Source organism: Cetorhinus maximus, chromosome 21 (assembly GCF_964194155.1).
Source record: "Cetorhinus maximus chromosome 21, sCetMax3.hap1.1, whole genome shotgun sequence".
Classification (NCBI taxonomy): domain Eukaryota; kingdom Metazoa; phylum Chordata; class Chondrichthyes; order Lamniformes; family Cetorhinidae; genus Cetorhinus; species Cetorhinus maximus.
The window spans coordinates 95,253,147-95,267,401 of record NC_135899.1 but is presented as its reverse complement, the minus strand read 5'-3'; the positions used below and the strand labels follow the sequence as shown (position 1 = coordinate 95,267,401).

Sequence of the window (14,255 nt, the reverse complement as noted above, 5' to 3'; positions counted from 1 at the left end):
GGACACTACCCTGAGGAACTTTTGCAGCATTGTCATGTAGCTGAGATGACTGACCTTCAACAACCACAGCCCTCTTCCTTTGTGCTAGTTATGACTCCAACCAGCGGAGAGTTTTCCCCCTGATTCCCATTGACTCCAGTTTTCCTAGGGCTCCTTGATGCTACACTTGGTCAAGTGCGGCCTTGATGTCAAGGGCAGCCACTCTCACCTCACATCGGGAGTTCAGCTCTTTTGTCCATGTTTGAACCAAGGCAGTAATGAAGTCAAGACTTGAGTGGCCCTGGCAGAACCCAAACTGGGTGTCAGTGAGCAGGTTATTGCTAAGCAAGTGCCGCTTGATAGCACTGTTGATGACCCCTTCCATTACTTTACTAATGATCGAGAGTAGACTGATGGGGCGGTAATTGGCCGGGTTGGATTTGTCCTGCTTTTTTTGTACAGGACATACCTGGGTAATTTTCCACATAGCCGGGTAGATGCCAGTGTTGTAGCTGTACTGGAACAGCTTGGCTAGGGGCACGGCAAGTCCTGGAGCACAAGTGCTCAGTAATATTGCCAGAATATTATCAGGGCCCATAGCCTTTGCAGTATCCAGTGCCTTCAGCTGTTATTGATGTCACGTATAGTGAATTGAATTGGCTGAAGACTGGCATGTGTGATGCTGGGGACCTCCGGAGGAGGTCAAGGTGGATCATCCATTCAGCAATTCTGGCTGAAGATTGTAGCAAATGTTTCAGCCTTATCTTTTGCACTGATGTGCTGGGCTCCTCCATCATTGAGGATGGGGATATTTGTGGAGCCTCCTCCTCCAGTGAGTTGTTTAATTATCTATCACCATTCACAACTGGATGTGGCAGGACTGCAGAGCTTAGATCTGATCTGTTGGTTGTGGGATCGTTTAGCTCTGTCTATCACTTGCTGCTTATGCTGTTTGGCATGCAAGTAGTCCTGTGTTATAGCTTCACCAGGTTGACACCTCATTTTTAGGTATGCCTGGTGCTGCTCCTGGCATGCCCTCCAGCACTCTTTATTGAACCAGGGTTGATCCCCTGACTTGATGGTAATGGTAGAGTGGGGGATATGCCAGGCCATGAGGTTACAGATTGTGCTTGAGTACAATTCTGCTGCTGCTGATAGCCCACAGCACCTCATGGATGCCCAGTCTTGAGTTACTAGATCTGTTGGAAATCTATCCCATCTAGCACAGTGTTGGCGCCACATAACACGATGGAGGGTATCCTCAATGGCCCCTGCAGGGTGTGACAGCGTGCATGTAGATCAAATGTTTCCCCTGGCTGGTGAGTCTAAAACCAGGGAAGATAATCTCAGGATTAGGGGTAGACCATTTAACACTGAGATGAGAAGGAATTTCTTCACACAGAGGGTGGTGAATCTTTGGAATTCTCTCTCCCAGAGGGTTGTGGAAGCTCAATCACTGAACATGTTCAAGACAGAAAGCGATGGATTTCTGGAGACTAATTACATCAAGGATATGTGGATAGTGCAGGAAAGTGGCGTTCAGGTCGATGATCAGCTGTGATCTCAATGAATGGTGGAGCAGGCTCAATGGGCTGAATGGCCTACTCCTGTTCCTATGTTCCTATGTCCTTAGGCCAGGTATTTTCTCAGAGCTATTCCCGCTTTGCCTGAAGCATGGTGAAAACACCATTAAGATGTGTAAATGGGATTTCCAGTAATGTTGTAATGGAACAGCTCTGGGGAAACTCCTGATCCTTGTAGCAAACTGTTAGACTTCATCTCATTGGCACATTTCTGTAATTAATAAGGCTTAAGCTTATCAAATTGTACTGTACATCAGCTTAGTGATGAAATGTCTTAAATTGTATGACTCTTTAAGCTTTGTAGCTAATGTAGCTTTAATAAAGATCTGAAGTTATGATCAGGAAGGGATCATAGCATGCGGGCACCCTGCTTAGGTACAAGTTATAGTTCGCAGTTAGAAGGGACACCAAGTTGATTGGCTCAAGGAAGGGGGTCTGAGCATTAGACTGTTGTGGGGGAAACTAGGAACACTTTTCCCATTGGTGAAGAGTCACAAATGATTGATTAAGAAGTTGTTAGTTGTAGTAATTATGGTTTTATTTAGTGTAATGTACCTTTAAGAATAATGCTTGTTAAAGATCACATGATCTGTAATAACCAACAGGAGAGTAGCGTGGGCTACCTCAGCAGTCAGTGGAGAGATAGAGTTGGAGTTAAAAGCAGACGTGTAGTTGCTGCTAAGTACATTCTAAATAAACTTAATGTTTCCGCCCAAGAAGTGTCTGCAGATCAACTCTATTATCAATAGTAGCAACTCGGCCACCCTACAACAAACTGGTGATGAGGATAAAACAAGATTGAACAGAAGAAATCAAGTTAGAAAGAAATCGGCACTGTACCTTGCCCAGTGATTGTAAGTAGCAAGCACCATTAGAATTGAAGAAGTTATCCCTTCTCAAAATTCCACAATTTGGGAGAATTGATCCTTTTGAACCATCCACAGACAATTGGTCTCATTACATAGAACGCTGAAAAGCGAGACTCTGCTGAGAAGCGGGAAACAGCCCCCGCTAGTCAAAGAATAAAAAATAATAATTTAGCAGTGCAATCTAAGAATAATTTCAATAGAGGTGGAAACAAGCAGTCTTTCAGTGACCCGGACAAAGCGTCTGTATTTGTGGAGGCTACAAATTGACGATTTATAAAGTAGCTAAGCTAGACAGGCACCCCATTCCAAAAATCAAAGACCCGTATGCCCAGCTGGCAGGAGGGACAATGTACAAGAAGCTTGACATGAGTCATGCTTATCAACAATTAGAGTTGGATAATGCCTCCCGGGAATTTGTCACAATTAATACCCACGACGGGTTGTACCAATATACAGATACTTTCAGTGTCTCCTCAGCTAGCGTCATCTTCCAGAGAACAATGGAAAGTTTACTGCAGGGACTGCCCCAGGTTGTAGTCTATTTAGATGATGTATTGGTGACAGGATTCACTGAAAAAGAGCATTTGGCAACCTTAGAAGAAATCTTAAAAGGTTTCTTGCAAGCTGGAGCGCGTTTAAAAAAAGAAAAGTGCACATTCCAAGCGAGGGAGGTAATCTATTTGGGTCACCGGGTAGATTCACAGGGCCTCCACCCAGTTGAGGAGAAAGTGAGAGCTATAAGAGAGGCACCTGCACCAAATAACGCCTCCGAGCTCAAATCATTCCTAGGAATGATCAACTGTAATAGGGGCTTCTTACCCAATTTGTCTACAGTGCTGACCCCCTGCATTCTCTACTCAAAAAGAACCAACGTTGGTTTTGGGAGGTGCCCCAGAAAGAAGCTTTCATAAAGCTGAAACAATTGTTGCACTCGTCCAATCTATGAGTGCATTATGACCAGATGAAAGAATTGGTGCTGACATGTGACACATCTCCCTACAGAGTGGGAGCAGTGCTCTCTCATTGGATGGACAACGGCACAGAACAGCCAATAGGTTACGTATCAAGAACACTCACCAGAGCGGAAAAGGGATACTCGCAGATAGAGAAAGAAGCCTGTCCATCATCTTTGTGTCAAGAAATTTCACCAGTACGTACACAGCCGCCATTTTACAATCGTTTCAGACCACAAACCACTGCTGGGATTGTTTAGTGAGGACAAGGCTATACCACCCATAGCCTCAGCAAGAGAACAATGATGGGCTTTAATCCTGGCAGCAAACGAATACACTTTCATACACAGGCCAGGCAATCAAATCACAAACGCTGACGCCATTAGACATTTGCCTTTCCAAGAAAATGATGAGCATGTCCCAGTTTCACAGGAACATGTTTTTCTGTTAAATTTCTTAGATTCCTTGTCGATATGTGCTTGACAGATCAGAGACTGGACAAGTTGGGACCCAGTCCTATCTCAATTACGAAAACAAGTGCTACATGGTTGGTCACAGGAGCCCGTATCTGATGAAATGAAACTATACTTCAACAGAAGACATGAAATAACCAGCCAGGATGGCATCTTATTGTGGGGAGCACGAGTGATAGTTCCTCCAAAGGGAGGGGAGCCACTTTTAATAGAAATACACAGTGCCCATCCAGGAATTTCCCGAATGAAGACCATAGCATGCAGCTATCTATGGTGGCCAGGGATGGATGGCGAAATAGAGTTTAGTAAAGCACTGTGTGCAATGTCAGCAACTGCAGAAGTTGCCAGTGACAGCTCCATCACACCCATGGGAGTGGCCAGGTAGACCCTGGGTGTGGTTACACATTGACTATGTTGGACCTTTCCTGGGAACAATGTTTCTGCTCATTGTCGATGCCCAATCAAAATGGTTTGGCATATATGAAGTGAAGTCACCAACGTCGGCTACTACAATTGAGAAACTACATCAGAGTTTTGCCATTCACAGGCTACCAGAAGTAGTTATTTCCGATAATGGCACAGCATTTAAGAGTGCTGAGTTTCAACAGTTTATCAGCCTCAATGGTATCACTCATGTGAAAACTGCACCGTCCACCCTTCCTCAAACGGACTGGGGAAAGGGAGATTCAAACATTCCAGACAGGCATGAAAAAGCTAACTGGAGATTCCTTGGCAACCAAGCTAGCTCACTTTCTTTCTCATTACAGGACTATCCCTCACACAACAACAGGTGTCACACCTGTGGAGTTATTGTTGAAACACCGTCTCAGGATGAGATTGAGCTTAATAATGCTGAATTTAGAGGGGGAGGTGGAAAGGAGTCAGGGAAGCCAGAAAACTAGACACGACTGGCATAGTCACAAGAGGAAATTGACCGTGGGAGAGACGGTATACGTGAAAAACTTTGGGAAAGGACCAAAGTGGCTACCGGGTGAAATAAGTGTGGTGACTGGACCTCTATCTTACCACATGGAGGTGGAAGGTCGGATCATCCGTAAACATGTGGACAATTTAAGGAAGAGAGAGAGAAATCACCAAGATTTAGTTCCACCAGTGACCATGACCGGGTCTGCGTTTCCTGTTGAGGTACACAACCCAGGACTGACGTGTCTGATGTTCCTGTAAGAGTTGAGGATACAGAACTGCGAGTGCCACCGAAACACCTGATGTTTAGGCAATTCCAGAAAAGGAGATTCCTGACAAAGAATCTGAAGTTGTGGAGCTGCGACATTCCACACATACCAGGAAACCACCTGAAAGACTGAACTTGTAAATTCCTTACCTAGTGTAAATATTATGTTGTCTTAAAAAATATGCACTTGTAAATACAATATGTATAGTCAAGTTAAAGGGGGAGGAAGGTAGTAATTATGGTTTTATTTAGTGTGTAATGTACCTTTAAGAATAGTATTTGTTAAGGAAGATCACATGATCTGAAGTAACCAATAGGAGAGTAGCACAGGCCAACTCAAGAGTCATGCAGAGATAGAGTTGGAGTTGAAAGCACACGTGTAGTTGCTGCTGAGTATATTGTAAATAAACTTAATGTTTCCACTTAAGTGTCTGGAGATCAACTCTATCATTAATAGCACAACTCAACCACCCTCATAATATAGTTTTGTTGAAGAGGTGCATAAACTTGGGTTAAATGTTGCAAAGTTACCTTCAAAAAGGGTATAAAATAAAGGTGCATTACTAAGATCTTCGCACTTGCTAGGGGATAGCATTCATCACAGGACACTTACTGGGGGGTGTTTTTCTGGGCAGTCAAAGTTAGGAATAAGGCACTTGCTAGGGAGTTAACGTTTGCACAGGACATTGCCAGTTGATGGGTAATTATCATAGGTTGAGTAGTTGCCCTAAAAAACCAGTAATGACTAAAGTAATTGTCACTGGTTTAGGGTTGTCATAAGAATCCAGGAGGATGCATCAGTAGAGAATAGTCTTAGTCATTTTGGGAAAGCCAGTTTTTGTTAGGAAGCTGTTTGCTGCAGAGAGAGAGGAACGTTCAGCATCAGAGAGAGAGGAATATTCAGCATCAGAGAGAGAGGAACATTCAGGAGCAGAGAGAGAGGAACATTCAGGAGCAGAGAGAGAGGAATATTCAGCATCAGAGAGAGAGGAACGTTCAGCATCAGAGAGAGAGGAACGTTCAGCATCAGAGAGAGAGGAACATTCAGGAGCAGAGAGAGAGGAACATTCGGCATCAGAGAGAGAGGAACATTCAGGAGCAGAGAGAGAGGAACATTCAGGAGCAGAGAGAGAGGAACATTCAGGAGCAGAGAGAGAGGAACATTCAGGAGCAGAGAGAGAGGGATATTCAGGAGCAGAGAGAGAGGAACATTCAGGAGCAGAGAGAGAGGAACATTCAGCATCAGAGAGAGAGGAACGTTCAGGAGCAGAGAGAGAGGAATATTCAGGAGCAGAGAGAGAGGAACATTCAGGAGCAGAGAGAGAGGAATATTCAGGAGCAGAGAGAGAGGAACATTCAGGAGCAGAGAGAGAGGAACATTCAGGAGCAGAGAGAGAGGAACATTCAGCATCAGAGAGAGAGGAACGTTCAGGAGCAGAGAGAGAGGAATATTCAGGAGCAGAGAGAGAGGAACATTCAGGAGCAGAGAGAGAGGAATATTCAGGAGCAGAGAGAGAGGAACATTCAGGAGCAGAGAGAGAGGAACGTTCAGCGTCAGAGAGAGAGGAACGTTCAGCATCAGAGAGAGAGGAACGTTCAGCATTAAGCAGCTGTATTGAGTGCAGCTCCAGCAGTTAAGGTGGATTGGAAGCTTTAGCAGTTAAGGTAGACTGGGAAACTGGAGTTGAAGTCTTAAAGCTGCAAAGTAATCTATAAAAATGTTAAAGTCAAGTTGACTAAGTTAAAATATTGAAGGATGTCAATAGTCAAGAGACCAGGTTCAAGGAATCAAGAAGAATAGACCCCAGAAGACCCAGGATCCATGGAAAGAGAGACTGACACATGTTGAACTTGTGTATCGTGGCTTCGACTAGCGGAATGTTAAGTATAGATCTTTGTTGTTCAATAAATCTTGTTAGTTTACATTCTAAATTAGTAATTGTCCTTTTTGCCAATGAAGTTACTCCTCAACAAGAATTTTCTTATGCTGGGGCTAAGTATAGACTCCAAATCCCGACAAAGCTTCAACACCTCTTATGGACTAGATAAAGTGTGTGTGCGGGGGAGGGGGAGGGTGCGTGTGTGGGGGAGGGGCAGGGTGGGTGTGGGGGGGCAGGGTGCGTGTGGGGGGGAGGGGCAGGGGGCGTGTGCGGGGGAGGGGGAGGGTGGGTGTGTGGGGGAGGGGCAGGGTGGGTGTGGGGGAGCAGGGTGCGTGTGGGTGGGGGCGTGTGCAGGGGAGGGGGAGGGTGCGTGTGCGGGGGAGGGGCAGGGTGCGGTGGGGGGAGGGGCAGGGGGAGGGGCAGAGTGCGGTGCGGTAAGGTGTTGTTTTAAATGTAAGCATGGGCTGTACTCTCTAACTGCAGATTAATAAAGAATGAGAGAACTTGGATTTAAATAGTGCCTTTCCTATCCTTAGGATGCTTCAAAGTGCTTCATAGACAACGAGTTTGTTAGTGTTTTGTAAGTAAAGTCTTTCAAACAGCAAAAGAAATAGAAGCGCTGGTGACCTGCTTTGACTGTGTTTCCAGAAGGATGAATATTGGCCGTACACTGGGAGAAATAGAGCCAGGAACGTTTAATACAAGTTGATCAGGAACACAGGGCTTCAATTTAATGTCTCATTCAGAGATGACACTTCTGACACCACAGCACTCTCCAAACACTGCACTGAAATGTCAGCCCAGGTTATAGGCTCAGCTTCTGCAGTGGGACTCAAGCCCATGACCTTCTGACCTAGGTAGGAGTCTAATCACTAAACCGAGCTGAGAGCAAGTTGATGGTTTCCGGAGGGTGAATCTCAGGGTATGTTCTGTGAAACAGCCTAAGCTCCAGGACATAGATACCTACGACGGCCTGGTAAAGTGGTGGTGAGTGCAATGGTCCATGTGAAACTGGGCTATACAGAGCAGGAAGGTCTGGTGATTGATCCATGGCCTGTGTTGTGTTAGCTGATCCTAGTGGGGGCAGTGCTTGGAGTGTGACAATTAGACTCTATGTCCCTGGAAAATGCTTTAACGTGGACAGGGTGAGGCTCAGCTGTAAAGCATCCTCATGGTTAAATAGCTTGCTGACACTTGTTGCCTAAGACAAAAACAGAAAATGCTGGAAAAACTCAGCAGGTCTAACAGCATCTATGGAGAGAAAAAAAACAGAGTTAACGTTTTGAGTCTGTACGAATGTTAACTTTGTTTTTCTTCTCTCCACAGATGCTGTTAGACCTGCTGAGTTTTTCCAGCATTTTCTGTTTTTGTTTCAGATTTCCAGCATCTGCAGTATTTTGCTTTTAACTTGTTGCCTAGTCTTAAGCTTGAAGAATGATCGCCTGAGCAAGATAACATTGGGTATGTGTGGAAACATTTAGCAGAATCTCAGAAACTCCAGGAAAGGGGCAAGGAAAACAGTTCTGGAGCTAGAGAATCACAAACTGATTTCATCAGGATAAAAATATGAATTTTATCTGAGCTGACTGGAAGAGAGCGGTTATTTAATGGCACATTTTACAATCTAATTTCATTTGTTTTCTTTCCTTCCAGTTCTTAAACTCACCGGCAATGACAACAATAGGCCGCCTGACAATGTTGGCTAAAACAAATATGTGAACATCCTGATAGATCTTTGTTAAAGTCTGGCCTGCAGAAGATCTAGGATCCACAGATTTAATCACATTCTGCCATTCTTGATCCCAAATCTGTTTGGAAAAAAAACAAATTAATGATGCAACAGAAAAGTCGCCAAGAAAATTAGATCATGTCACTTACACAAAAAGTAGCAAATTAGCTCTCTACACATAAACAAAAATAGCTGGAAAAACTCAGCAGGTCTGGCAGCATCAGCGGAGAGGAACACAGTTAACGTTTCGAGTCCGAATGACCTTTCAACGTTTATCTTAGCTCTCTACACATACTGATATCAACATTGTACAAAATTCTTGAGGACAAGTGGAATACCCCCATCTCCCAAAAATAACACCTCCCTTTACCAGGAATCAATAGCAGTCAAATTAGGAATTTGATCTTTATCAGACTTCTATTGACTCAAATATTCGAATGATTTGCTTTTCAGAGCTGTAACTGTGGGAAATGTACCATGTTTAATAATCACAAGTGGATTCAGTGGGACAGTGTGTTGCTGCTCTCACAGCTACCAGAGGGCATTCGGGAAGGGAGGTGAGTAATTCTGTTTAACTCCTGGCACAAGAGCTGCAGAGGGAGGCCCTGGCAACAAATTGTACTGTTGCTGTCTCAGCCAGAAACAGGATAGAACACTGTCTGATCCAAATGTGGGGTATCAAGATTAGTAAATAAAAGCAGACCTGGGACTGCTGAGCTATAGACTTAATACAACAATGAAAAGGTCACCTTTTGGATGCAAAACAGGTAAGGTATGTCAAAAAGTAAAGGCCATTCTGATTAAAGGTTGTTGACCCAAAACATTAATATCACTGCAGAGACCCTGACTGACCTGCCGAGTGTTTCCAACCTTTTCTGTTTTCATTTATACAGGGTTTGGTGAGACCACACCTGGAGTATTGCGTGCAGTTTTGGTCTCCCTACCTAAGAAGGGATATACTTGCCATAGAGGGAGTGCAGTGAAGGCTCACTAGGCTGATACCGGGGATGGCAGGACTGTCGTATGAGGAGAGATTGGTTCGACTGGGTCTGTATTCACTAGAGTTTAGAAGAATGAGAGGGGATCTGATTGAAAAGTATAAAATTCTAACAGGACCAGACAGACTGGATGCAGAGAGGATGTAAACCCTGGTTGGAGAGTCTAGAACCAGGGGCCACAGTCTCAGGATATGGGGCAGGCCATTTAGGACTGAGATGAGGAAAGATTTCTTCACTGAGGGAGTGGTCAACCTGTGGAATTCTCTACCCCAGGAGGCTGTGGGGCCGGGTCACTGAGTATATTCAAGGAAGAAATTGATAAATTTTTGGATATTAGGGGCACCCAGGGGTATGGAGAGAAAGTGGGAATATGGCGTTGAGATAGAGAATCAGCCATGATCATATTGAATAGCGGAGCAGGCTCGAGGGGCCGAATGGCCTACTCCTGCTCCTAGTTTCTATGTTTCTATGTTTCTATTTCCCCCCCAATATTATATCAGATGCAGACTGACATTTTGCAAAGTTTTTATAATTTCTGTCCTAGCGTTGCTTAGAATTTACTGCTTCAAAATGAGATATTTTCTGCATTAATCAGGCTGCATAAAATTTAAACATTTTGGAAAACTGTCTTGTAGAAAGATACGCAGTGCCTGAATGAGGGAACCAGCCTCGTAAAGTGGGGGGCTTGCTGAGAGCCATCACCCCCACCCTTGCTGCTGACCCTCTGCCCTCTCTCTCCCCCCCAGACTCCCCCTCTCCCCACTGACGCCCCTACCCTCCCTCTCCCCCAACCCCTCGGCTCTCCCTCCCCCTCAACACCCCCTGCCCTCCCTTTCCCCCACGGACCACCCCTGCCTGGCCCCTCCCCCTCCCCCTGAACCCCCCTCTCCCCCAACACCCCTCTCCTCCGATCCACCCCATCCCAATCCCCCCACCCTCCCTCTCCCCCGATCCCACCCCCCAGCCCTATCCAAATCCCCCCAGCCCCCTACCCTCCCTCTCTTTTGCAACCCGTGCCCTTCCTCTCCCTCTCCCTTGCACCCTCTCTCCCCAGTGTCAATGGAATTTGCATTTGTAGATAAGTTGAGAGGTTGTTTAATTTACAAAGAGACATCGAAACAGAGAAAAAAATAAGCAGGAGTAGGTCATTTGGTCCATCGAGCCTGCTCCACCATTCAATGCTATCATGGCTGATCCTCTCTCTCAACGCCATACTCCCGCTCTCTCCCCAGGCCCCTTGATGTCTTTAGAGATTAGAAATCTATTTATTTCCTTCTTAAATATATCCAGTGACTTGGCCTCCACAACCCTCTGTGGTAGAGAATTCCACAGGTTCACCACCCTCTGAGTGAAGAAGTTTCTCCTCATCTCAGTCCTACATGGCCTAATCTGTATCCTTAGACTGTGACCCTTTGTTCTAGATCCCCCAGCCAGAGGAAACATCATCCCTGCATCCAGTCTGTCCATCCCTGTTAGGATTTTATGTTTTAATGAGACCCCCTCTCATTCTTCTAAACTCCAGTGAATACAGGGCCTCGTCAGCCCAATCTCTCCTCATACAACAATCCTGTCATCCCAGGAATCAGTCTGGTGAACCTTCACTGCACTCCCTCTATGGCAAGAATATCCTTTCTTAGGTAAGGAGGAGGTTTAGGGGGGATGTGAGGAAAAACATTTTTACCCAGAGGGTGGTGATGGTCTGGAATGCACTGCCTGGGAGGGTGGTGGGGGCGGGTTGCCTCACATCCTTTAAAAAGTACCTGGATGAGCACTTGGCACGTCATAACATTCAAGGCTTTGGGCCAAGTGCTGGTAAATGGGATTAGGTAGGTAGGTCAGGTGTTTCTCACATGTCGGTGCAGACTCGATGGGCCGAAGGGTCTCATCTGCTCTGTGATTCTATGAAAACTGCACACAATACTCCAGGTGTGGTCTCACCAAGGCCCTGTACAGCTGCAGTAAGACATCCTTGCCTCTGTACTCAAGTCCTCTCGCAATGAAGGCCAACAAACCATTTACCTTCCTAACTGCTTGTTGCACCTGCATGGTTACTTTCAGTGGTTGGTGTACAAGGACACCCAGATCCCTTTGTACATCAACATTTCCCAATCTATCACCATTTAAATATTCGTCTACCACTCTGTTTGACCCACCATAAGATGTTTTACAACTGGCAAGATAAATAAGGCAAAATTATTAAGTTTATTTTTCCTGAAAGTGCTGGTCATAAGGACAACAGGAAAGATTTTCATATTCTGGGAAAAGTTAACTTCCAAAGCAAGGGTGAAACAATGGGATTTACAGATCAAAAGGGAGAAAATATATGTAAAGAAAGAGGGAAAGCAGTATGGGGAGAGGTCCTGTGAGATCTTGTGAGGTGGACTGTGTGAAACAGACCCGTGGAAAGACAACCTTTAACCACCCCAGAGAAATGCTGGCTTGGTCCTGAGAGCAAGGTTTTTTTAAAAGCCTTGGAGTTCCATTGTTGAGTGAGAGGGAGAGAGAAGCTGTGAAATAATTCCCTTATAGCAACAGTGGGTGCTAGATGCTTTATAGATTAAGAATGTATTTGGACTGTTGCCTGATAGGGGTGTGTAGTTTGGAGTCTAGTTAAGTAGAAACCATTTGGGAGCCGTTATAAGACTAAGTATAACCTTATAACCGTAATCTTGTGTGTTTAACTTTCTCTTTTGTTAATAAATTTTTCAATTTAATCTTTAAAATCTCCAAAGCTGGTAGCGGACTTTTTACTTCTGACTCCAGTACATACACCTTATAATAAAACCAAACTGCAAAATCGTTGTGATAGTTTGACCAGGTTTCCCTTTGGGATTTATCAGCCCAGCATTTACCATTTGCCATATTATAACAACCAAGACAGAATTAATAAAAACCCAACTGCCACAGGGATAATACTGCAGGAGAATAAAAACAGAAAATATTGGAAACATTCAGTAGGTCTGACTGTATCTATGGGGACAGAAACCGAGGTAATGGGGCTGGGTTTAATGGAGGTGACAGAGGCCTTACCTGCTGGCTGTAGAGCCAGGTAAAGCCCCACACTGCCTCCTCAGGGAGGCCAAGTTAATGTCAGCTAGGCAGGTAACTGGACAGTGGTGGACCTTCCCAGGGATCAAGGACCCCATGGGCAAATGTCCTGCCCACCGAGAGCCACCAGCCAATCAGAGGCCAGAAGCTCAATTGACTGGCAGCCCCGCCAGGAAGGCAGTGGCTGCTGCTAGTACCACACCCACCCACCCGAGGCCCAGGGTCATGGAGGGACCCAGGCACAGGTGAGTGTGGGGAGAGGGAAGCGGAAAGGGAAGTGGGGTAGGGGGTCAGCAGCAAGGACTGGGGGGAGGTGGTTCTAAGCAGACCCCCCCCCGCCTCTTCCCAAAGCTGGTTCCCTTGATCAGGCACTGAGCCCCTGTGAAACGAGGGAGCCCCTGTGAAACGAGGGATCCCCTGGGAGCTGGTAAGCAAACTCAGCAGCGTTGCTTTCTTGTACTTGCATGGCCAGACCCTGCCCACTGCTGGGTTAATTCCAGTCAGGCAGGATGAGGCCTTTAAGTGAGCATTAATTGCCCACTTAACGGTCTCAATTGGCCACGGACTTAATTGGGCGGAGATGGGAGGGCAGTGGGGTCCTCACCTGCCACCCTCCCACCTGACTGAATGCCCCCTCACCACCAAACTCACCATGGGGAGGGCATTAAATTTTGTCCAACATTTCAGGTCAGTGACCTTTCATCAGAACTTGAAATGTCAGAAATGCCACAAGTTCTAAACAAGTGAAAGACAGGAGAGTGGAGAAAGAACAAAAGGGAACATCTGTGATAGGGTGGGAGACAAGAGATTAAATGTCAGGAGAGGACATTTGGTGTTATTGTTCTTGATCATTTCATCACAAAATAAAATTATCCATTGGTAGAAACCCAGAGAAAGAAAACAGGAAATTTGCAGCAATAATCCCCCAACATCCCCAGCGTTTACATAGAAACAGGATTTAAATAAAGCCCCAGAAATACCTGTGTATTATTTACCCTGCTGATATTTCCATCAGTAACTGACACTTTTCTCACGTTTTATTCACCTTCTCTCGAACAGTCCCCAAATGTTTCACAAGAATTTTTAAAACCCTTTCTGATCATTATCATGAGGAATGTTTGTGTTAGGGACCGAAATGCCTCACATCTCAGGCATCAAACACTCTCAGCACAACCAGATCCTGCTACTCAGTCCCAACAAAATGACTCAGCATCAACATCAGAGGTGAACTCCTTATTGTATCAGTGTGTCATTTGGAGCATCTCCCACACCAGACATACTGTAGCTTCCCAGTTATCCACTAGCCAATCTAATTGGCATTGCAGTTCTTGCCCAAATAGGAACAGCTTTAAGCTGTGGACCCTTGCCCATTAAAGACTAGATTGAAACAAGCTAAACTCACTTCACATAGATCCTTCAGGCTAGCTGGGGGACACTTTCAACCCACCAATTTGTAGAATTTAGATCTTTCTTACAACAACAGCAACTTGCATTTATATAGCACTTTGAACATAAGAAAATGCCCAATGCAGCCACTGGCATAGGCATGCC

At 45.3% G+C, this 14,255-nt stretch overlaps 1 protein-coding gene across 1 annotated transcript in view; it reads right to left on the bottom strand.

Moving 5' to 3' along the window:
- LOC144696152 (tumor necrosis factor alpha-induced protein 3-like) overlaps positions 1–14,255 on the bottom strand; it is a 58,151-nt gene that overhangs the window by 30,958 nt on the left and 12,938 nt on the right. The window contains exon 3 of the mRNA XM_078567501.1: positions 8,596–8,737. Coding sequence (XP_078423627.1) covers positions 8,596–8,737 — 142 coding nt within the window. The remainder of the gene's footprint in view (positions 1–8,595; positions 8,738–14,255) is intronic.